Source organism: Amphiprion ocellaris, chromosome 21 (assembly GCF_022539595.1).
Source record: "Amphiprion ocellaris isolate individual 3 ecotype Okinawa chromosome 21, ASM2253959v1, whole genome shotgun sequence".
Lineage (NCBI taxonomy): Eukaryota > Metazoa > Chordata > Actinopteri > Pomacentridae > Amphiprion > Amphiprion ocellaris.
Window position 1 is genome coordinate 5,240,139 of NC_072786.1, and position 24,130 is coordinate 5,264,268.

The 24,130-nt window shown below is 40.4% G+C and overlaps 1 protein-coding gene across 1 annotated transcript; it reads left to right on the top strand.

Moving 5' to 3' along the window:
• Positions 1-4,374: 4,374 nt before the first annotated feature.
• LOC111565681 (protein FAM180A) lies at positions 4,375-16,712 on the top strand. The gene is made up of 3 exons (XM_023265864.3): positions 4,375-4,614; positions 15,391-15,488; positions 15,787-16,712. The coding sequence occupies exons 1-3, from the start codon at positions 4,440-4,442 to the stop codon at positions 16,114-16,116; spliced, it is 603 nt and encodes a 200-aa protein (XP_023121632.2). The 5' UTR covers positions 4,375-4,439; the 3' UTR covers positions 16,117-16,712.
• Positions 16,713-24,130: the final 7,418 nt, after the last annotated feature.

Sequence of the window (24,130 nt, forward strand, 5' to 3'; positions counted from 1 at the left end):
AAGAAAAAGCTACCTTAAGTGCCCATCTGCTGCGTGCAAATATTCAATCGAACATATGGCAGCTGTAAAACAAAACCACATAAACCACAGTCATCCAGCACTGTGCAGATTAATCAAACCTTTGAATGTCAGTGGATTTACAAGATGATGTTTGATGTCTGTTAATTAAGTAGGCAGAGGAGTGTTTTGTTGTTTTAGGTTTGAAAATTCTTCCAATTCTGTCCTACATTTTATTCGTTACTGTGTCAAAATTTGGCAACATTCACTCTAAAAGTATCCAAATGTGGTTCCTAAATGTCCACCCGATATTTTTATCACCACTGAAATGGCATGGGAGCCGTATAAGGTTCTATTTTTGTGGCTGGAACCGCTGATACTAACAAATTCTAGTCTAGGGGTGTCAAACTCATTCACATTCAGCCCAGTTTGATCTCAAGTGAGCCGGACCAGTAAAATCAGAGCACAATGACCTATAAATAACCACAACTCCCTTTGTGTTAGTGCAAAAAAGTACATTCTGAAGCTGTTTACATTTAATGAATTATCTTTTTACAAAACATTATGAACAAACTGAAATTTATTAAGAAAAATAAATTAAATTTCACCAATATTATGCCTCGGTTTATCATTTACACATTACAACTTCCAGATCACAGAGCGTCTACAAAGCAACAAAAGATTCAGTCACAGGTATCTGGAACTGAATGATAGTATTTTATTTTATGATCAAAACGTCAAAAGTTAGACAGAAAAAAAGACAAAAAACAACAAAGACAAGACAAAATATTACAAAAATGAGACACAAAATGACAAAAAAATGACACAAACGACATAAAACTAAACAAAAAGAGACCAAATTAGACAAAAAAGTTTCAAAGCAGCAAAAAAATGGACAACACAAGTGAGACAAAAAAAACACAACTGAGACAAAAACGACACACAAAACAGCGAATAAAGCAAAACAAAAATGACAAAAATACAACAAAAAACAAGCGAGACAAAAGAAAACACAAAACGACAAAAACATGAGACAAATGAAAAAAGTCAGACAAAAAATTACAAAAACAAGACAAAATATTACAAAAACGAGACACAAAACAACAAAAGAACAATGAACAATCTAGTATTTTACTTCATGATCAAAACAACTTGTCCTGGTCTAGAAATTATTATAAATTTATAGTTTTACAAATTTACAATCTGCAGTTAATGTCTTCTCTGTAGGTTTTACACTTCACAAAGTCGTCCTGTGGGCCGGATTGGACCCTCTGGAGGGCCGGTTTTGGCCCACGGGCCGCATGTTTGACACCCCTGCTCTAGTGGCTTTCCGTTGAAAAAGTAGACACAGATACCAGACCTCATTGTTCATTCAAGCAGCAGAGCGTCGATAAGGAAAAGTTGCCTCTTATCAGCTTTATATTGCTCAAATAAACATTTAAATTCAATGTCTTCAGCCTCTATTTGAATAATTAATTGTTGCTCTCTAATCTGCATCGTTTGGGACCCACGAGTGCCTTTTCATTTCAACTCCTGACACAACGCCATCGCTGGAATATTATCTCGGTTTTATTTGAGCAGACTTAGTCTTAGAGGATCAGCCAAGAAAGCGAGCCATCTGCACCTACACAGACTATTCTACACTCTGGCACCAGAAGGGGTGGAATGTGTGTTTATTGCACATATTCGGTGACAACAAAGAGCAGAAGGGGCTGTGGAGGAGAGAATATAGGGGCCACGCAAAGAGTCTTGACAGCCTTTAATCAAGATGCTCTGAGCGGTCCTCGCATCGTTGTTGATGTCGACTGGCTGTTTGTCTCCGTCTGTCTCCGTTTGGATTCCGTTGTTGTCGGCTTGATGCAATCAAACATTCCTTTTAAGCCACGACTTTGTTTCTTAGAAATCATTTTGGATGAATTAACTTAGAATTTAAGTGTACAACTGAAAGGACAATGCCAAAATATAGAAAAAGCAAAGTTTGTGTAGGAGGGAGAAAGATGCTCTCCGTTTTTAGCGATGGAATAGGATTTTAAGATGATTACAGTTTTGATAGGATGTCTGTCATTTAGCCCTTGTGTCATCCTGCGGGTCAAAATTAACCGGTTTTAAAATATGAAAATGTGGGGAAAAAAATATATTTTCACTGTGAAACTTCTGATGTCCACATTTTCAACATTTTTGCGAAATCTTTTAACATTTTTTGGTGGAAAAAAGAAATGTTAAAAATGTTTCTTTTAGAACATTCACAAAAAAGTGATTTTTTTGTGAATGTTCTAAAAGAAAATAGAAGTTTACTGATATATATGTAGTCACTTTATATATTTTTAGGATTTTTTTGGAAGATTTTTACTCATTTTTTGAAAATATTTACAGGAATTTTCATGCCAAATTTGGGGGATTTATTTATTTATTTATTTATTTTAAATAAAACTTTAGGGGAAATTTTTAAGGAATTATTGGAATTTTCTTCCTGAAGATTTTGTAAATTTTCAGATATTTGGGGATTTTTGTGGGATTTTTTTCAGACAAGGAAACAATATTTTTTGATGCCCATAAATGAAGACAACAGGAGGGTTAAGATGCACTGACATCAAGTAAAGTTAAAGAGACACCCAATGCAAAGGCTAACAGTCCATTCATTTCCCATACATACTGGCCAGTAGGGATTTCCCCGAGACCTGTCCAGGATGTCCCCTGCCTTCACCCTAAGTCAACTAGAAGATCATCTTGCAGCTAGAAGATCCCTGGTTCACATCACAGCCCTCCTGGGATGTTTCTGCATGTTCTCCCTGTGCATACGTGGGTTCTCTCTGGTACTCCGGCTTCCTCCCACAGTCCAAAAATATGCTGAGGTTAATTGATTATTCTAAATTGCCTGTAGGTGTGAATGTGAGAGTGATTGTTTGTCTATATATGTAGCCCTGTGACAGACTGGTGACCTGTCTAGGGTGTCCCCTGTCTTCACCTTCACATGTACTTCTGTCACCCTTTGTATGTGTTAATAGTGGCTCAGACACCATTACATGAAGCAATAACAGCGTTCTGAGCATACTAGATAGTAGTGGAGGTGCCCACTGGCCGATATTTACAAGAATGATGTCCGATAATAATGGCCATTAAAGAGACTGACACCGTCTGAAACGAGCGAGAGAACAGACCAAGAAGCAGACAATAACCCTTTGGTTTTTAAAGACCCCCTCCAATGTCAGCCATGTTTTATATGAGCAACATAAGCTGTCCACTCCAATGACAGTCTCAACAACGTCTCATACATAACAAACTTTCAGGATGATGGTTTGAGTAGTAGGGAGGATGGTTCTTTCCATTTTTAGAGATTTAACAGAACAGACTAAAGGATTTTACTGACTTCTGTTTACTCTAATATTACAACTTCCCATTGTGTAGCATAGAGTAGTTCTACAGTGTGTGAGCAGAGTTGTAGGTGAGCTGGTGTGAATGGAGACAGAAGAGAGGACTTCATATATCTACACATTCTAGAGGAGGCGACAGTGTAGCATTACATCGAAGCCATTTGAAAGCTGGAAGGGGTTGTTTTCATGGAAAAAGCTTCTCAAAATCTAACTGTGATACACAGAGATGAGTGTTTAGGGGTTTAATCAATGACTGGAGAGGGACTTTAATGGAACAAAAACAGGCAAATGCTAAAATTATTACCTAAAATGTTTGTTGTAAACATCCATCAGGGGACGGGAACATCCAATGTTGCTGAAAAACTGCCCAACATGTGAGTTAAACAGCCCTGTATTCACCACAGTTTAAAGAATAACTTCCATTTTCAATTCATAGAAACTATATGTAGTCTTTCTGTGAAGTTAGGGAACATGAGTAATATTTCAGAGGCACTCTGTGCTGGTTTTAATTCAAAGTGGCAGATATTCTGGCCAAGCTGTTGGCCTCCATACAGCCTGCCTCATCTGCTTGTTTCTTGCTGCCTTCCAGGCTCCTAGCAATTAACCAGCTGAGTGAAGTGTTATCTAACAGAAATGATGGTTAAAACTGCAAAAAATAATCCCCAAGCAGAAAAAAACAACAACAAAAAAAAGGCAATTATCCACTGGGCTGATAAGGATACTTGAAGGAGCCACAGCACTATTCTAATGAGAGCGTCCGTCTCTGGCGTCTGGTTTGGTTGTGGGCTCATGGGAGGTTATTACGCTCAGTCAATCAGTCGACCAGCTATCCAGTCAATTGGAGAGTCGCTCAGTAAGTGAACCAGTCAGCCAGCCGAGCAGTCATCCAGTAGCTGTGAGAAAAGTCCAGCCAAGAGGGCAGGCGTTCCTGATGATTTCCAGATGAGAGCCCAGACTGCTTGGCCTGAGCGGAGAACACACACACATAAGTAAAGCCAAAAAAAAAGACTTGAGGAGGAGAGAATAAAGGGAGGAGGCAACAGGGAAGTGAAAGCAGGAATAATCCTGCACATGAAACTATTGTGTGTGAGATGTGGTTCTGAGGCTTCATCATTTATGACTGCGATTGCTTCCCCTGAGAGACAGCGAGAAGAGTGTGTGAGAATCAACACGATGCAGTGGTGGGCTTTACTCGTTGTTGTTTATCTGTCCGTGAACCGGGCAGCAGCTCAGCACCACAGGAAAGGTAGGTAGGATCACCTGCTCTAACCAGAAAGTCTAATACGTTTCTATCATCTCTCATGGGGCAAAAGAATATGTGCATTAAGGAAGTTATTCCCATTTTTCTCTTTATTTTAAATATAATAGAAAATGAACGTTTGGTTTCGGTGCATGTCTGGGTTTCCGTGGAAGAATGTGTTTATCTTCTGGAGTTATCAGGAACATTGCGACATGTGAAAAGGGACTGGCCTGTTATTACTGGATCTGCTCACTGAGGAAATTCCTTTCTCACATAGCTGGAAATCTTTGGAAATCACACGCTGCTAAAACCAGCAACAGGAGACGGTTTCATTATTTCAATGCCTCTTCTGTTCTCTATAAACTATTCACTACCAAGCTGCGCTGCCAGAGCTTTTTTTTTTTTTTTTTTTTTAATTCTGCCAGGTAACAAGTTCTTGTTTATTTGGTCACTAGGGGGCAGCAGGACAAGCTGTTGGCATTACTGACATATTAGGCGGCTTTTGCTGCATGCGTTTTCTTTCATTCTGTCAGCTTTAACCACAACATAATCCCAGAGAGGCCCCAAAACAAACAGAAGTTGTAGACATGACTCTGGTTCTGTGAGGCAAGAGAACAATAGAGGTTTGATGTCTTTGCTTATGGGGTGAATTTTGTATTTAAGATGGCAACATAGCTGGGATAGGCTCCAGCCCCCCCCCCCCGCGACCCTAATGAGGATTAAGCGGTGTATAGATAATGGATGGATAATGGATGGATGGAAGATGGCAACATTTGGGTGGGAAAGACTGCTACTCAATGAGGACGTCAAAATGGCACTCCAAAGTTAATGAGTTCAGCCAATCCTATCAAGCTCTGCAAAGCATTTTTCCAGGGCCATTCACCTTGGAATAAGAAGTTTTATTTTCCATCCTCAGAGCAGTTCTGAAAGAGGTTCTAAGCTCAAAGCATCCGGTGGACATCGAACAATATCGGCATGTTGCCATTTGGTGTTTTTGACCATCCAATGATTGTAAATCAAGTATTCACTGCCCTTCCAACCTGTGCTCACTCCTGCAGGAAATGTCAGACACTTTCAAAGCTAATTGCTCCACCATCAGCTTTTTTGGCTGCTCTGTCAGTTTGCTGTGAACAGATGCCTGCTGCTGCTGCTGGAAACACAGCGGATGAGCACAGAGAGTGTGAACCAAAAATAAAACAAAAACAATGAGCAGAAAGATGGTGAGAAACTCCACAGAGCTGAGGGGAACTGCAGACCCGGGTGATTATTTTTTGTCGGGTTTGTCACTATGGGCAGCTCTTTTCACGTTACAGATTGCTGTTTGAGCCATTAAAAATTACAAATATCGACCAAAGCAGCTTTAATTTGCAGGTTATGGAACTATAATCGAAAAGTTTAAAGGTGAATACAGTTGAAACACAGTTTTATTGTGTACCAGATAGATGATGATGAAAAAGGGCAAAGCTTGCAATCACTGAGAAGTCCCAATATCCCAACATCTCCAGTTCTCAGCAGTATTGCAATATCCACGGTGTCACGTCTTATCAGCTTCTCTGGTGGTACTACATGACTTTGTGGCTTCGCTCCCCACAGACTGGACTCACAGTGGGAGTATTAATAATACAGTCTGTGTTTGCTTTGGAAATTTTGAATCCCACTTACAAGAACATTATCATTTGTTTGGAACTTAACAATCATCTGGAGGCGAGCTGAAATGCAGAAGATGGGCCGCTGCAATGAGGATTTTCTCCTCTCTCGTGTCCTTTTCACCCTCTTTTACCGTATGCCGGAGGGACCCAGACATCCACTTTGTTTTTTGTTTGTTTTTCCATCTCTCTCTCTCTTTGTCTCTCTCTCTCTCTCGTCAAGGCTTCCCTCGAGCTAGGAGTACCATTTAGCCCAGCTAATTAATGGATCTTTGTTGTTCCCTCATCTCCTTGCAAGCAGTTAGCGGGAGATTACAAGTTCCCTGCCTCTACATAATGACACTGGGGGAAGCCTGCCCATCCAAACATTGATTGTTTGGAGCGCTGGAGGAGGGAGGGGAAGCATGACGAATGGATGGGCTTAGAACACGCAGCAGGAAGAGCTGAGATGTTGAGATAAAGGACATCTATATTAAACATTCCATCTAAAAGTGAGCACATATGAACCGCCTTATGTTGGCCTGTTTCCATGCATTAACATGTTAAAACTTCAATTATTCTACCAAGGCACGTAGCAGAGTAATGTGACAATCGGCGTTGGTGTGTCTGTCTGTCCGTCTGTCTATTGGCAACATTATTCAAAAACAAAAGAAGGGATTTGGACGAAATTTTCAGGGAAGGTCAAAAATGACACAACGACCAAGTGATTAGATTTTGGCAGTGATGTGGCTTATAGTCTGGATCCAAGGATTTGTTAAAAATTTCTGTATCATTTTGAGATAGCGGCAGAGCACCACTGTAACTATGACAACAAGTGAACACTATATGATTGTGATCTTGTTACAAATCTACCGCTGCAGACTTATCAGGACTTATCCGTTGGAAAAGATACAAGGAACAATTGATTAAATTGTGGGGGTGTTTCCAAGTCCCATCAATTCCCGCCCTTCACTACATATTTAGGTCACGCGATTCGGTATCTGTACATAAAATACACATGCATAACACACGCCTTGCTCAGTTGCAAGGTCATGTTGTTTGTGGGCACATCTATATCAAATGGCCACATTCTATGTTGCCATGATTTCTGATCATGAATAAATAATCAATCCCTTCATGATTTCGCAGGCGTTTGTGGCCTAAAATGCCTGAATTTGCGACAGCTTTTCTAAAAAGTTGCGATGTAAGCGTATTTGTTCCAATGAAATTGCGAGAAACAGTGACAGTTGCTTAAAAATTACATTTTTTCAGCTTTTAGAGCACGTTTCAACATTTTTATTGACAATATTTATTCCTAAACAAATTCTTTAACACGCTCCAACCCATTTACACATCGTCACATAACTCCGACACGTTCGTTGGCAGAGTAGTTAATCTAACTTACCTTCATTCTTTCAGAGCTCCAACAGATCTGGATGCAACAGCTTCTGTCACGGTGATTTGTCTGGACTGTGGTCTGCTCGTTTCAACCATTCTCCTAATATGTTTCGCGGTAGAAAAGTGTTTGTCAATCGATGATTTTCATTTGTGTTCCACGACAATATTGCACAGGTGCAAAACAGTTTACCTCCGCTTTTGTGAAGAACATCAGGAAATTGTTTTTCACGGTCTTTAGCAGTAATTTTTGTTGGTAAATGAGAGACACAAGAATCAGATATGTCTGCATCTTCAAACCATAAACAAGGAAGTGAATTCGGTGACGTACGTGCATCACGTTTGCGCTGGGGACTGCTATGATTGGTGGAACTTACAGGAGGCTGGCAAATATTGCGGTAAACAGTGATTGGACAAAACTGTAAGGTCGCGCAGAATTCACAGAGATTGCTTGAATTTGCGTGAATTAAATACCCTTTCCCAAATAACAAAGACCCGTAAAAGACTTCTGAAAAAAGGCTTGAAAAACTTATTTCTCACTCAGAATCAGGATGCAAACTAGAGGGGAGCCACAGGAAGCTCCCAAGACATGAGCGCCCACGAAAAAATTATTCGTGAAATTTTGGCAGGGTCACGTTGTCACCCAGCTATTTTTTGGAATTCATTTAAATTTTTCTTTAACTTCAACATCATGGATAATGCATAAAATCAGGCTTTCACTGCTGCATGACTCATGCATGATGGTGATTAATCAGTGATTCACTTTCACAAAGATACTGGCATGCTGTTCTTGTCACCAGCTTTGATTGACGTGAGGTGGCACAAAATCAGAAATTCCACTCATTTTAACTCAAAGATCAGAAAAAAACCCACTTTCTTGATGCTAGCTGTTGTAAAATAAAACAGAAGAACAAATCTAACCCTCCGGGATGCTGAAAACAGGCAGCAGCTACTGTTTCTTGTTCCTATAGTTTAGATTATTATTAGCAGGATTAATGATTGATAAAAACTAATTCTGACATTTTGTAAAATGTTCTTTATCTTATTTCTGACAACAAAAATGGGGGAAGAAGTCAAAGTCCGGATATCATTTGCATAGTGATCTGAATTATTTAACTTCTCAGCCTGAAAAAGTGGTTGCTTTTCCTGTAAAAAGCATTCACACCCCTCTGAAGCAACAGTGAATCCTGGTCATCTTAACCTCTCTGGCAAGAATTTACAAAAAAGACTAATATTAAAGTGAAAACAGATTTGTTCAAAGTAACGTCAGTTAACTATATAAAATGTAAAATAAGAGACTGCATTAATATTCACCTCAAATTAGGATTTAATAGATGCACCACTGGTCACAATTAACACACTGACCCCGTGTGGATAGATGTCAATCAGCCTCGTACATCTGGACACTTTATGCTCAAGATTTGTCAGCTTGCATGGGGATCATGAGTAAACAGCCTTTTCTCAAGTCCAGCGACAAATTCTCAATTGGACTGAGGTCTGGGCTCTGATTCAGCCGCTCCAGACTATTGACATTGTGGCCTTTAAACCATTTCTGTCTATACTTGGCTGTATGCTTCAAGTCATTGTCTTTCTGGAAAAGAACTCTTCTCCAAAGTCGTAGATGAAAGATCCTTCAGGATTTCCCTATGCTTTCTTCCATTGTTCCAGAGTCCAATCGTTGTGCTTTATAGCAAATTGAAGCCTTTTTTTCTGATTAGCCTCACTGATCAGTGGTTTTCTTAAAGCTACACAGCTGTTTAGTCCCAATCCTTTAAGTTCCTTTCCACTGAGTGTGGGGAAATGCTCTTACTTTCTCTATTAAACATAGCTGTGAGTTCTACTGTTGATTTCCTACAATCATCTAAGAGTTTGTTCCGACCACATTTGTTCCTCGAAGATGATGGTTCACCACTATCCTTCAGGTTGTAATAATGCATTTGACAGTTCATAAACTGATTTTAGTAGTATGTCAGGGTATGTCTTCCAACATGAAATAAGAAGCTTCTCACTGCATCAGCTAGGGTTCAATAAGTTGTTGAAACATATTCACCACTGCAGTAATTATCCAATGGAAGGCTCTTACCTATCTGCTTAGTTAAATCCAGGTGGCGACTTTTTTTTTTTGGCCAGGCAGTGTGTATGTACATAGATGCTCCACATCAGCCAAAGTCATCTGTTACAGATAATATAACCTGGATGTGATTAGAATTGCATTGTCACTTTCACACTTCATCAACATGGTTTTCTTTGCCTATCCCCATATGAACATGACATAAGCATGGAGATCCTTGGGAAAAGACACTAGTGGTTTGCATCATGAGTAGTCGTAATAGTATAGTTTTCTTTTGCTGTCATGAGCCACTTATATTGTCACTGGGGCAGCCAGTTCTTCTTTTGCCACCTATAATTTGCACGGCAGACATGAGCTATATCATGAATCTACTCTGTGTTTATTGTATTTACTGTTTAATTTGAGTCTTTAAAATGTGAAATTAATGCAATGTATTGTGCACAGTGGAATAAAGAAAGCGTTGCCCCTCAACTATTTTTCTTCTAGCAATCCCACTGGAGTCTCTGTTACACCCACAACAGAACACACCGCGTTTTTACAGGCATGAAAATTACAGCCGTGGAACTCTACACCTGCCAGTGCTGCATAAAATGACAATAATTTACAAGTGTCTGAATTCTAAATGTACTTCTCGTTAAGGGATAAACGGATGAATGTCTATTCCTGTACAGGAGATGTGGCAAATGCATTAACAAGAAAGTGGATTTCCACGCAACCACTGCTGCAATTTTCATGTCATTCCAGATCTGTTATTTCCCTTGATGCCCTGCCTTTAGCTCTCTTTAATCATCACCTGACCTCCAAAACAATCTTTGCACCTGTTCCCACCCCCATTTCTCAGGTCTTCTTTATGTCTATCTGCCCCCTTTCCTTCGGTTTGTTGTGCAACCCAGCCATAGTGTTCTAACCTTCTGCCTGCAACTCAGGCCTGCCTCGAAACTTTATTTTACGTCTGAGTTATGCACTGCAGCTCTTTTCTTCTTTTATTGAGCCGTTACACATGTGCAGCCTAATAAATGTTAAAAGAATCACGGCCTTTCTCCATCCGCAGCAGTGCAGCTCCAGCCATGTGAGCATTAACCTGCAATAACATTTTTTATTCTGGACTGCTGCTGCCACCGCTAGAAACATAAAAGACACGTTTTATTGCCCACCGAAGGACTATTGTGTTAGCAAACGGTGACAAAGAGAAGTAGACGCCTTTTTTATGTAAATTACAGATTATTAATTTTAAATGTAAATCAGCATGGGGTTGGCCTCCGAGCCGTCATTTCTCTGTAGCTCCTCCATCCTTTAACAACATGACCCTCGTTCCAATGAGCACTCTTTCCCCTGAGTGTTGTTTTGTTTACAACAGCAATGCCCCATTGAAGCTGTGGTGTCTATTCAGTATCTAATATGTTTGCCTGGGCATTCCTCTACTGCTGTTGATAATGCATTTGGAAGTCGCTCGCTGAGGAGGGTAAATTTTCTTCTGCAAGTTGCAATTAACTCACCGGTGTGTTTCAGTGTTTTGTGAAATTGTCTCAATCTTTAATCTATTGATTCTTGTATGTGGTGATGAAGAACATGAAATTTAAATTAGTGCATCATCTGCTGGTGAGTCAGTCTGGTGGGACAAAATGGGAAGTTTTCAACACAGAAATACAACTTGTTGGAACAGTTTCTATCACAGAGAGCGATATTGTTCCATAGGCAACAAATACTGGTAAATTACTCTCCTATTACTACTATGAACTGGAACCATAACCCTTGATTTCCTAGGAAACTAAAAGGGAGTGGAAAGAGGCCAGGATAAGCGATCAAACAGCTGCCGTTGTAAAAGTGGAACAAATGCTTTACTGTCTGAGTTAAACCCCCAAAATGTTGTTGTGTTGGTAATTTAAAATCATCTCCTGAAATGAGGAGTGAAATGGCACACAAAAAGTTGATCATGTGTTGATGTGATGTGCAAAATGTCCTTAAAGGTCCCTTATTATACCCCTCTGAATAAGGTCATGTAAATCTCTCACGTCCCCAGAATGTCAATTTCAAGTTTGAGCTAAAAAAAACTGCACAGATCACTCATTCTACCGTTCCTAAAATATCCATCGTCTTCCAAAATGGATGTTTGGAATAAAGAATAAGGCCCAAAAATATCAAATTTTTCACCCATCCTGGTGTGTGTGCAAAGTTTCACGTGTTTTCAAATATTTTTAGTCCAAATGTAAAGTCTGCCAAACAAAGGAAAAAAATGGATGAAAAATACTTCCTTGCATTCCAGTAGGGTCTTCTATTCCCACTATTTGGTGCTTGGAACCTAATTAGATTTTGCATCATATGACCCCTACAAAAGTGGCATCAAAGTCATGCTGATTAATGATACAGACACAAAACCTCCACCCAATGATGTGATGCTTAATATTTGTGTTTGTCACGTGCATGTGCATGAAAATAATAGAAAATTTGTTTCCATGTACATGAATCAGTGGATTAAGGATTGTGGCCAGCTAATGAGCTGTTAGGAAACTATCGGTGGCACTGATGGATCTGAGGAAATTTCCTCAATAGAGAGGTGTTTGGGCTTTAGACAAACTTAAATTTAAAGCAATCTTTGAGTCAGTCTTCAAAGATTTCCCTAGAATTATACTTGAAAAACAGAAGCAGGAAGTAGGGACTCGATCTTGAATTAATGTTTAATCAATCATGTGTGTACTTCCCAAAAGTTTACATTTTGGTAACATTGTGAAGGGCAGTGGAGTTGCACTAAGAGGCTACTGAGCTCACTCTTCCTAATCCTGGCTGCAGCTCTAAACCCCAACACCTTCGGTTGGACAGGTGAATGGTTTGAGATAATGCGCTTAGGATTATTCAAATGGTCAAAATTAGTAAATTGTATTATTCCAACGCTGGAACATAGAGCTACACATTTTCTTTGCATTCTGAATGGTGGCTTTACTGCAACAGCGAGGCCGGAGCTTAGGCTGGAAGTCACCCAAGCAGGAAGCAGGTACACGGGCAGATCAGTTTAGTGCATGTGGCTTCGGCCGACCACACAACTGCTACACAACTAAATGTATCTGTGAGGCGAGGCTGCAGGCAGCGGGGCTGATCATTACTGCAGAACTGGCGAGGCAGCAACCCGTAGATGCTGCTGCAGGGCAGAGGGACGATTTGATCCAAATTCAGATGAAGCCCGGTGTTTATACTGCATACCTCATTAAGATCTGTGTGTGTGATCTGTCAGTTGGCTTACACGCTGAGCCAAGCACTGGATGGCAACAGGACATGTGAAGCAGTGGAAAAAGAGAGCAAGAAGTCTGGAGAATCTCAGAGGAAGTTTTAGCTTACTTCATTATGATGTGAATCCCCCTTTCAGCACAAATCAAATTTGCTTTTCAGCTCCCCTCTCCTGAAACAGTGTCAGCCAAATTGCTCTCGGAGCCTCGCACAATAGATGGAGTTATAATATGAACACATTTAAAAAGTCTGGGCAGCAGTAGTAGACAGTGGATTACAAACAGTATGGAAGGAGAAGATATCAACTCCTCTTCTTGTTTTTATTTCCAGGCTCGTATAGACTTGACCTCTCAAAGATTTTTCCTTGCCAGTGGGAATGTCTGCTTGTTTTCACATAGGGCTTTTATGTAAGAATGCAAATACGGTGTTGTTTGATCAGACTGGCTCATAAAACATTCCTTCAATGCAATTATGTTATTGAGAATTGAGACCATGTGTTGTTTTTTTTTATTTTAAACCTTAAAGACCCCTCTTTGTGTAGATAAAACTGAGTGATATTGAAAGCTACTATGTGAAAAAACCTTCACTGTTCTCACATTAGTTTTGTTTCTAAAAGGCCCCCATAAAAGGTCCTGAATAAAGCATTGAATTTCAACTATTCACTGGGACGTTTGCCTGTCACAATCCGTCAGATCCTTTAAGCAAAGGTAATGTAATAATAAGATTGTGGAGAACATCATATGTCAAAGTGCTACTTATTATGAAACGGGCTCTTCATTCAAAACATTTTTATGCTGTAAAGTCAGTGCAGTAATACTGGATAAAATCAATACTCAGACAGTTTAAAGCTGCACTAATGACATTTTTGTATTTTAAAAATGGACAAATATGTAAGGCTTGTAGTAAAGTAGCACTGTAGTGACAAACCTACAGAGATTTACTGTTCATCCAACTCTACAGTTCCCCCAATACCACAGAGCAAATGTACCATCTTTCAAATCGTTGTTTTGGTGTACAAATTCCTTCAGTCTCACCGCTTTTGCCAATTTAATTTCAATTCACAGCAGGCACCTGTTTTCAGCCAAAAATAAAAAAGGTCTTCTGAATCCACATATGTCTCTTGTTAACTTTAGCTGCTACGAAGGCAGATATGTTTTTACAAGAGTTAGTGTGGAGCAAAATTGAGCTAAGAGATGAAGGTATACTGGACTAGCTAGCATTAAAGGGATGGGCACAAATGTGACTGCTAATTCTGCTCAATGTCTGCTAGATATGTAAAGCAGCTGTTAGCATGAACAGCTTTACAAGAGGATTTGTCACTATTGTGTTTTCTGCATGTTGCGCTGCCCCCAAGTGGCCAAAAAATTCATCAATGCTTCTTTAAAGTTTCCATTCAAGCTGTGCAACATCGTATTCTCTGATGGTACATGTCCATACGTTAACGTTTTCCATGCATTGTCTATTTGAAATGTCCTGCAATGCATTCTGGTAGTGTCGCATCACATTTCCAGCAACGGGGCATCATGCTGTCCATTTGTTGCCCGCTCCGAATTTGCATACAGCTTGGGTCTCAGCTACTCAATGCAAATAAGGAGCGTTAAGCAGAGGTCTAAACTTTTGTAAAAGCTTCATAAAACCTCTAAACTGACCTTAGTGGAATTAAATGAAGGACATATTCAGCAAATGCATGGCTTATTTCTTACCTCAAATGTTTTGAGAAACACATTTTGATGAACTGTTTTTGTAAAAAAAGCGAAAGTTTCTGTGCGAGCCGTCATGTTGGTCCGACACCAGTACACAACTGGTTTCCAGAGAAGGAAGGCACCTGTCCACTATCTTTCTGGAAGCATACTAGTTGCATGCATATCAAGCATGCAATGTTGGTAAACAGTGCAATACCCCACGTTTAAAAACACCCCCATGGACACGTACCGTTAGTGTAGTTTTGTAGCTTTGAAATACCATGAAACAAAAAATATCTGAGCCATTTAGTTAGTTACATTCCACTTCGAGATAAGAGGTGTGCAGCCATTTGGAATTCCCTCTGGTTGTCAGATGCAGTAAAGTATAGATTTCATGGTATTTTATCACAGCAGCAGCATCTGAGAATGAGTGGTTTCATTCCAGCAGCCATGTGTGGATGCCTTGGTTTGTGGGGTTCCCTACTCTTCAACTAACATGGACTGACTGAGGTTAGTTACACCTGCCCCTCTGTGTGTGAATACCTCACCTCTGGATGCTCCGGCCGCTGACACTTGTAAATATCTGAGCATCTGTGGATCAGACCGATGACCCTCCTCACAGCTGGAGCCAGATTCACCTCCCACCTACATAATATTTGAGCAGTAATGAATCTGTGCTTATTCAACCTGTGGCCCACCCACATGCCTGCCACATTGGATAATGTGGTGCCTAATTTCTTGCATATAAAGGAAACCCTCTAATCCGGTTTCCTGTTCGTGTGTGTTCTAGCTCTGTATCCATCGGCGTTTAGGATAAAGCGTGGGACATACTCGCTGATCAACCCCACGTTCCAGCACTCAGCGGAGGACGTCAATCTGCTTTTTGAGGTCAGTTTAGATCTTGTGGGGTCAGAGGTCCTGAAGTTCTTCTGCACTGGAAATTAATGTGATGGGAATGTGGAAGACGTCTGTAGATCATACACCACCGTTCAAAAGTTTGGGGTCACCCAGGCAATTTCATGTTTTCCATGAAAACTCGCACTTTTATTCATGTGCTAACATAACTGCACAAGGGTTTTCTAATCATCAATCTCATTATGCTAAAATTTCTTCAGCATACTTCACATGTAGACAAAAGACAAAAAAAAGATGTCAAGCTACTTATTGATGGGCCTCTGTCTTGTAGATTCTCCTGGCTGGAATGCAGATCCAAGGTGAGGAGCACACCCTCCTGATCCCAGATGAGGAACTGGCCTCCCTGAGAAGTGTGGAGAAGCTGGAGGTCATTTGCGAGGACGTCCTGCCCAAGAAGCTCTCCGACATCCGCCGTCTGACAGCCGAACTCGTCCAGCGGCGGCAGCCTCTGAGCTGGCAGGACTTTGAGAGGACAGTGCTGACTCTAGTGTACACCACTCAGACGCTGGCTCGAATCACCAACCAGCACCAGAGAGAGGCGTGGACGGACAGCCTGATCCAGCTGTTCCGAGCTCTTCGAAAAGACCTCAGACCCTCTTGAGGAAGATTGAGAAGTTGTATTTTTTGAAAGAAGTTTTCTGTGTCTGTAGTGTGTGACACTACAAGTCTTGAGTTTAGTCTTTTCCCAATTCCATGCAATGTAATAAATGAATGTTTTTAAAAAAAAAAAAAAAAAAAGCTCATTAAAAAAACTCAAGGTCTATGCTCCTTTTTTCCAGAGCTCTCAACCGCAGACTCCTTAAAAAAGACAGTGAGTGTCAAGTTCATTTTTACCAGCTACTCTCTCCAAGTTCAGGAGTGAACTTTTATCCTCAAGAGATCAGTGTAGTTCACTCTCCTGCACAATGCTGCAGTACATGAGCTGTCAGCGTGGAAGACTTTAGAAGGTTCAGGCCTTTTCTTTCAGTGCACTGCGGGAGAATAGTACCCACCAGAAGCTAATTAAAAAATCAATCTGGGGTTCGGTTCCCACACTTGTAGTGTGGAGCACTGAGGTGTGACTTTACACACCCCCAGAAAGTGGACAAGTGTGTGTGTCGTGTCCCATGTCTGAAAAATGGAAGCAGGCTGTGTCTTCTAGTCTTTGTATCATCATATGTTTTGTACAGAAAAAAAGAAATAGCTCCACGATTTACACATCTGTGCATCAGCTATTCTGTGTCTTTGTATAGAATATCACTCACGACAAAACTGCCCATTCTGTAGGCAACATGGGAATTTGTTTTCACCAACTAGAAATATAATCTCTAGTCATCCCTGTGACTTCAGACTTTTTGTGGGGCTTGAAAGGCATGATGGCTTTTGAAAATTGCTAAGATTCTAACAGTGGTCAGAGCCACAAACTCTAAAAACAGAAGGAATTGTCAGGTTTTTCACTTTCCAGTGATCCTTGAACAACTCTTCTGTCAAACATTTTACCCTTAGGAAACGTAACCAAAGCTTAAATTTGTGAAATTTCATCACAATCCCTTTATTCTGCATGTTTCATTAAAACATCAACAACTGCTTGGGGTTCAGAGGGTTAAACTTTACAATCAGCCCAACTAGTACGACTAATATCATCTTCCTAACTGTGCAAGGAGACAATAAGCAGATTCACAGATTTTAAACATCTGGTCTTTTATCCAAATGCAAGTATACAGACAGATTATTTTGCTAGCTAAACAGATACAGATAAGCTCTGTACAAATTTCAATTTAGAGCAACTGCACCATACCAGTCCCAGGCTGTGGCAGTGATGTACTGATATACAGTATCGTTCATATGTTTGGAATCACTTAGAAAGGTCCTTATTTTTGAAAGAAAAGCAGTTTTTTAAATGAAGGTAACATTACATTAATCAGAAATACAGTGTAGACATTGTTAATGTGGTAAATGATTATTCCAGCTGGAAACAGCTGATTTTTAATGGAATATCCCATAGGGGTACAGAGGAACATTTCCAGCAACCATCACTCCTGTGTTCTAATGCTACATTGTGTTAGCTAATGGTGTTGAAAGACTCATTGATGATTAGAAAACCCTTGTGCAGTTATGTTAGCACATGGATAAAAGTGTGAGTTTTCATGGAAAACATGAAATTATCTGGGTGACCACAAACTTTTGTAGTAGTATATGTGTGTCAGTAAACTTGCTCTGTTTCTATAGACAGTTCTAGCACTGGTAATGAAAAGACATCCATCCATCCATTATCTATACACCGATTAATCCTCATTAGGATTGTGGGGGGGCTGGAGTTTATCCCAGCTGATTTAGGGTGAAGATAGGGGACACCCTGGACAGATCGCTAGTCTATCACAGGGCTACACAGACACAAACAAGCCGATGGACAATTTAGAAGCACCAGTTAACCTCAGCATGTTTCTGACTGTGGGAGGAAGCCGGAGAACCTGGAGTAAACCCACACATGCACGAAGAGAACATGTAAACTCCATGCAGACAGATCCCAGGCCAGGACATGAACCGAGGTTCTTCTAGCTGTGAGGCGATGGTGCTAACCACTGATCCACTATGCAGCCCTGATCAGCAGACAGAAGAAATAACAATATTTCACTTGCTGGATTCATAAAAATTTGGCTCATTTCATGTTGAAACATTAGTCAGTCATGGCAAATTCTTGATCTCCAAAATTCAAAAATCCACTCTAAAGATAAGAACGATACTCTCATAACCTTTTTCAGTGATAGAGATGCATGTTTAATGCTTTAAAATGTCTCAGAACACATTGAGAATAGCATCACAATGAGTTTTGTTTCTACCTCCAGCTGCTCTGTGGGCTTTTCAGATGGACTGCTGCATTAATTGCATTTCTCATCTCACCTCGCCTGCATTACTCAACCAATTTCAACTTTAATGCATTACGTCTGATCATTTGCACGTTACATGGCAATCAAATGAAACAAATAAAGCATCTGAGCTCTGCATATTTGTGCAGGCCTCATTAGTCAAACACGTTCCAGTCAGCTTGAATAAACTCCTCAAACTTCCACATGCTTGCAGTTTTTATGGAATGCATCACACAAGTTCTGACATTTATGATTAAACTGATCTCTGACCTACTTTAAAAATCTACACAAACTGATGTAGTCACCTCCAACCCCTGCCTGTGTGTATGCTTGATGTCATCAGATACCTTTAGAAGGCATCAGACGCTTTGCTGCGTTGAGAAAAGATTGCTCAGCTCATTTGATTCGCCACTAAAAGCCCTTTGAATGAGAATGGCAGATCTGTACTTAAGAGTCTGTGTACATCAATACCCTTGATTGCTCATTTGAGCGAGCTGTAAAATGCGTGATAGATGTTTGCTTTAAAGCTCCCCACTCATTTTGGGAAATAGGTACTTGTCCTAATAAGCTTTTTTTTGCTGTTCACTCATCTTGGAGTGGATAGAAAGTATATATCTGGTTTGTGTTGTTTTCCCTTCTTGAGTCAATTAGTTTTACATTTGCTTACACTTTTTGCAGCTTTTATTCAGCCTCGTCATTTCCTGCTACCAAATATACCCAACGGCAAACTTTCTGAAAACGTATATGATGATCACAGGATTTTTCGGCGCGTTTCTCAGCATGTCAGCATTCATGCAGAGCCCGAGCCACATTGCTGAGGACTCCGAGAGGGACTGATTGATGAGGAAGCGAGGACGACTGTAATGAGGAATTTCCTTCCAGGACCGAGGATCAGCCTTTACCCCTGTGCGCCGCTCTAATGATGATGATGATGATGAGTTTTGGGATGTTTCTGTCCACTACTTGACAAAGCGTAAAGAAGCCGGGATATTGAAGAAAACAGTAAAGCTCGGGGATTTTATTTCTGGTATGGAGTCTGGCAGCATAACCTCACTTTAAACCTGCATGTTTCAAGCAGAAAAAAACGGCCTCAAATCCTTGAAACAAAATCTGCATAAAATTGTATTTTTTCACAGTTTATTTTCCTTTACTTGGTTCAAGTATTTAACTTGCTTACTGCAGATGTTAAAGGATTAAAGTCTCTTTCCAAGCTGTTGAGTCGCACTTTGTAAACACACACACGACTGACCAGTATATGAAAGTCAATAATTAAAAAGGACTTCTGGTATTGTGCAATATTTGCTGAGCCAGTCATTTAAACAATGCAAAATATACAACATACTAGAGACACACAACTCCTTTTGCACATCTTTGTCATTAAATTAGCAGCTGCACTGCTTCCCCCCATCTCTTCCTCCTCCATCTGTGATCATGGTGCGGATTTAATGAGAAAAATTAGGGTTTTACGTGGATTACTGACTTAGCAATGCGCCTCGTGAAAAATGAGTCTGTAATATTTTATCTGTTTAGTGTATCATCCCTAAATGTCATGGAACATGTGCTGCATAATGCATGTTGAAAGAGCATCACCAAGTGGCTGCAGGCAGAACTACTGTCATCATTATAGACTTGAAAGACTGGAGAAGGATCGTCTTCAGTTCCACACATTGGTGAAATTTCAATAAAACTAATGATCCCGCTACAAATGCAAATGTCTCCTGGACCATTTTCCAATATGCACTAGTACAGGGGTAACAAACACGGGGCCCACGGGCGCCTGGTTGCCCGCAGAGACCATGTGAGTTGCCCGCCACCATGTTCTAAAAATAACACTAGTCACCATGAAATTCCTTATAAAAAATTAGAGTTGCTGTTCTTTTTAAATCAAAAATACTTACATTAATGCAGATTTTAAATTACAATATTTATTATAATTTTTAAAAAAAAACAAAAATGTCTTCGGTGTAAATGAACTTTGACTTTGTCCAAGTAAAAGTTCACTGCGCATGTCAAACCACCACATCATTCTGAAGCGTCCGGAGGCAGACACTTTGGGAAGTTAGATGTGGTTTTTACCACCAAAACATGACAGAGAAGCGAAAGAGAAAACACTATTTTCACGATGACTGGGAGGAAGAGCTCTTTTTCATGACAGTGAAAGATAAATGTATGTGTCCTATTTGCGGGGCGACTATTGCGTCGGCATAGCGACACAATGTGGAGAGACGCTACTTTATCCGCCACAAAGCTTCCATGCTAACTAGCCACCTGCTAGCGCACATAGACTGTATGCGCACTACGGACAGGAAAACCATATATACACTACCATTCAAAAGTCTGGAGTCACTTAGAAATGTCCTAATTTTTGAAAGAAAAACTTTTTTCTTTTCAATGAAGATAACATTAAATGTATCAGAAATCCAGTGTAGACATTGTTAATGTGGTAAATGACTATTCTAGCTGGAAACAGCTGATTTTTAATGGAATATCTCCATAGGGTTACAGAAGAACATTTCCAGCAACCATCACTCCTGTGTTCTAATGCTACATTGTGTTAGCTAATGGTGTTGAAAGGCTCATTGATGATTAGAAAACCCTTGTGCAGTTATGTTAGCACATGAATAAAAGTGGGAGTTTTCATGGAAAACGTGAAACTGTCTGGGTGACCCTAAACTTTTGAGCAGTAGTGTGTTTTACATAAATGGAAAAAAAAAATCGACACGTACAGCATTTTTCCAAAACCCATGCATGCACAGGGAGAACATGGAAACTCCATACAGAAAGATCGCAGGAAGGCCGAGATGCAAACCAAGGACCTACTAGATGTTAGCCAATACAGAAAAAAATGTCTCTATATGCTACATGTACATTTTTTACTGTTTATATTTTTACAGCCTTTACAAAGTAGGCATTTTTCACACTACTCTGCACACAACTCTAGAAAGATATTTCACCATGCAGAATGTGTCTTCTAATAACTTGTTTCTCTGTGCACTGTTTTTGAGTCATGCTGCATTCATTCTATTAATCAAGCGTGTTTTATTTTACTCTTAATCTGTCTAATTTATTTCCAAACAGTCTCAGGTTTGGTACAGTTGAAACACTCATGGATTCTCAGTTGTGTTTTTCACAAGGTTGAATTTGGACAGACAATTTATTTTTGGCCCCAAAAAATGAAGTAAATTTAACAAGACATGTAGAATAATGTGATTTTGATGAAATGTCACGACTTTAAGCTCACATTTGGCTAAACTTCCTGATGGAAACGGAACACAGGATGCATTCAAGGACCAAAAAGTCAAAAATCTGAAGATTCTTTCTGTTTTTACAAGTTATGACTGATAAATGGTGTGTTTTGGTGACTTTTTTTTTTTTTTTTTAAAGACAATATGAACATTTAGACAAAATGAGCACTTTTTTCACTACACCACCGGCAGAATTTAGGGTTCCATGGGTTAATTATTCTGATTTTTTCAACAGAACTAACACAAATGTATTTCTAATACTACCATCCTCAACTCTGACACAAACTAAATCATAGAATTGTTTTCTTTCTATGCCCACTAGGTGGCAGCATTCCCAACCTGATCCCTCTGATGTTATCAGTCTTCATTCTGCCTTTTGTTATTGACTGAGCAGATGTTATGAAGACTGATGGGTCAGGCAGGACAGCGGAACTCTCATCTTCCTCTGTCTGCACTCTGTTTTTGTATTTTTGCAAGGCTTCTCGCGGAGCTCTTGAAAACATCACAACGCACCTCCCCTTTTATGCTGACACAAAGTGTTGTGGGAAAACCAACAACGTGGCACTTCTAGTCTGATTTCTTTTCAGGCTGTGTTTGTGTTTGACGGTGGCATAATTAGAGATGAATCTTGTCAAAACTGGAATGTGTGTAGAAATATTCTCTGATCACCTCCAGCTGAATACCCAGTTGTTTTAACTCAAGCTTATCAGCTGCATATGCTTCCCCCCCCACAGCTGTCAGCCATGTTTTCATGTTTCAAGTCTCACTCCTGCAGGCAGGGAGGGATGAGACATCACAATGTGTCACATATAGACTGCTGTGCTTTTCTGCACCAAACTAAACAACTCAATACCTTCGACCATGTGGTTTGTAAAAGGGCGCACGGCAACCTGCTGCAGTAAAAAACCTCTGGATTTTTATCCTCTGACTCGCGGTGTAGCTTGGCGGATATTATGAGAAAATACTTTGTGATCTCAATCTCAGCCATCAAACAGTCCAGCCGCACCACCGAAAACATTCCTCCGAATAAAGGCAGCCTCTTTGAAGCTCTCTCGACACGATATGTTCATGAGGAAAACGTAGCTTTTATTAGGCAAATCGCTGTCTTTCCAAGTGGGAATAGAACACAGAGTGAACATCCAGATGTAAGGAAGCGTGTCGGGGAGGTGATTTATGAGCCGTAGCCGCAAACAGGGTGAGGTCAACATCTGCCCATCAGCCCATCAGCCACTGTCATGCCAGTGTCTCAAGTTGGTGATTCTGGGAAGTTTTCTTGCACCACCCTGCACTGTGTGGAGTTCAAGGTTATGATTGTGCAGCTTAGCATTATGGCAGCTCATCATTAGAAACCACAGCTCTAGGAACAGGCTCTTGGTCACTCCTGCAGCCCTGTTATTCCAGTGTAGCTAATGTAGCGTGCATAATAGTAGCTGAGTCCAGCAAAGAGAAGGATGGAGAGGGTCTGGATGGATGAATGGATAGACAGAGGTGGTAGTATATCTCGCTGAGTTGCAGAGCCAATTACACAGCATGGGCGAGAGCACACAGCCTCCTCAAACCAGCCTCCTGCTCTCTCCGGCTTCCAGGAATCAACACAGATTTTTGTGAAAACATCACAACAGCTGGGAGAAGCAGCGTTGTGTGGATAATAACTGATGCAATTCAAATCCTCTGAAAATTATCAATGCTGCTCCTCCATATGCTTTATCTTATCATCTCATTCAAATAACTCGGGCTCATCCAGTGCAGTTCTCATCACCATTTTGGGATAGTATTCGGCGTTCCCACCAGATCTCTCCTGGCCACAGCAGAATTTTAGATAAGGGGACGGGAAAACATTGACAGGCCATGGGATGCAGGCTAATGCTCTCTTATCTTTCCAAACACATCGAGCGCAGTAATGAAGAGACGCTGGATTCACATGGGAGTTCTGGTATGTTGTGCTTCAACACGGGTCCCCAGGTTTCTAATTTGATTTGGCACGGTGCAGCCGAGCCACAGGTGGAGCAGAGGGAAGCCTCAGGAGGCACATACGACATAAAGCCGCTGTGTGGCTTTGACTTTCTCTTGAGATTTTTCTTAAATTCTGAGGACTTGTTTTAATCATCCAATCAATCTGCATGAGGATTGCTTTAAAGCTGCACTAATCAATATTTTCATGCCAACAGCAGGGTTCCTCATAATGGCAAACCCTGATTGAGCAGCTTCACAGTTCCTCTCAGCTTGATTGAGCAGTTTTACAACTTTCAGCTCTTTCTTGTGGTTTTGCAGCCCCACAGCTTTACTGTTTTGGTTTAGTTACACCTACTAGCATCAACCTGGAGTCTGTTAAAGAAAAGCTGGGATTAAAGTCTGACGCCTGACTTGAATCATCCTAACAAATCCGTTGGGGTTCCAACAAGGTCAATTCAAGTCAGGCTTTTTAAAATTTATCTTCAAGTAGAGAAGAAAACCTTTTGTGTGCTTGTCATTCTTGAGCAGTCTGAGAAGTCACACACAGATCAAACTGATCCATCATGGCCAA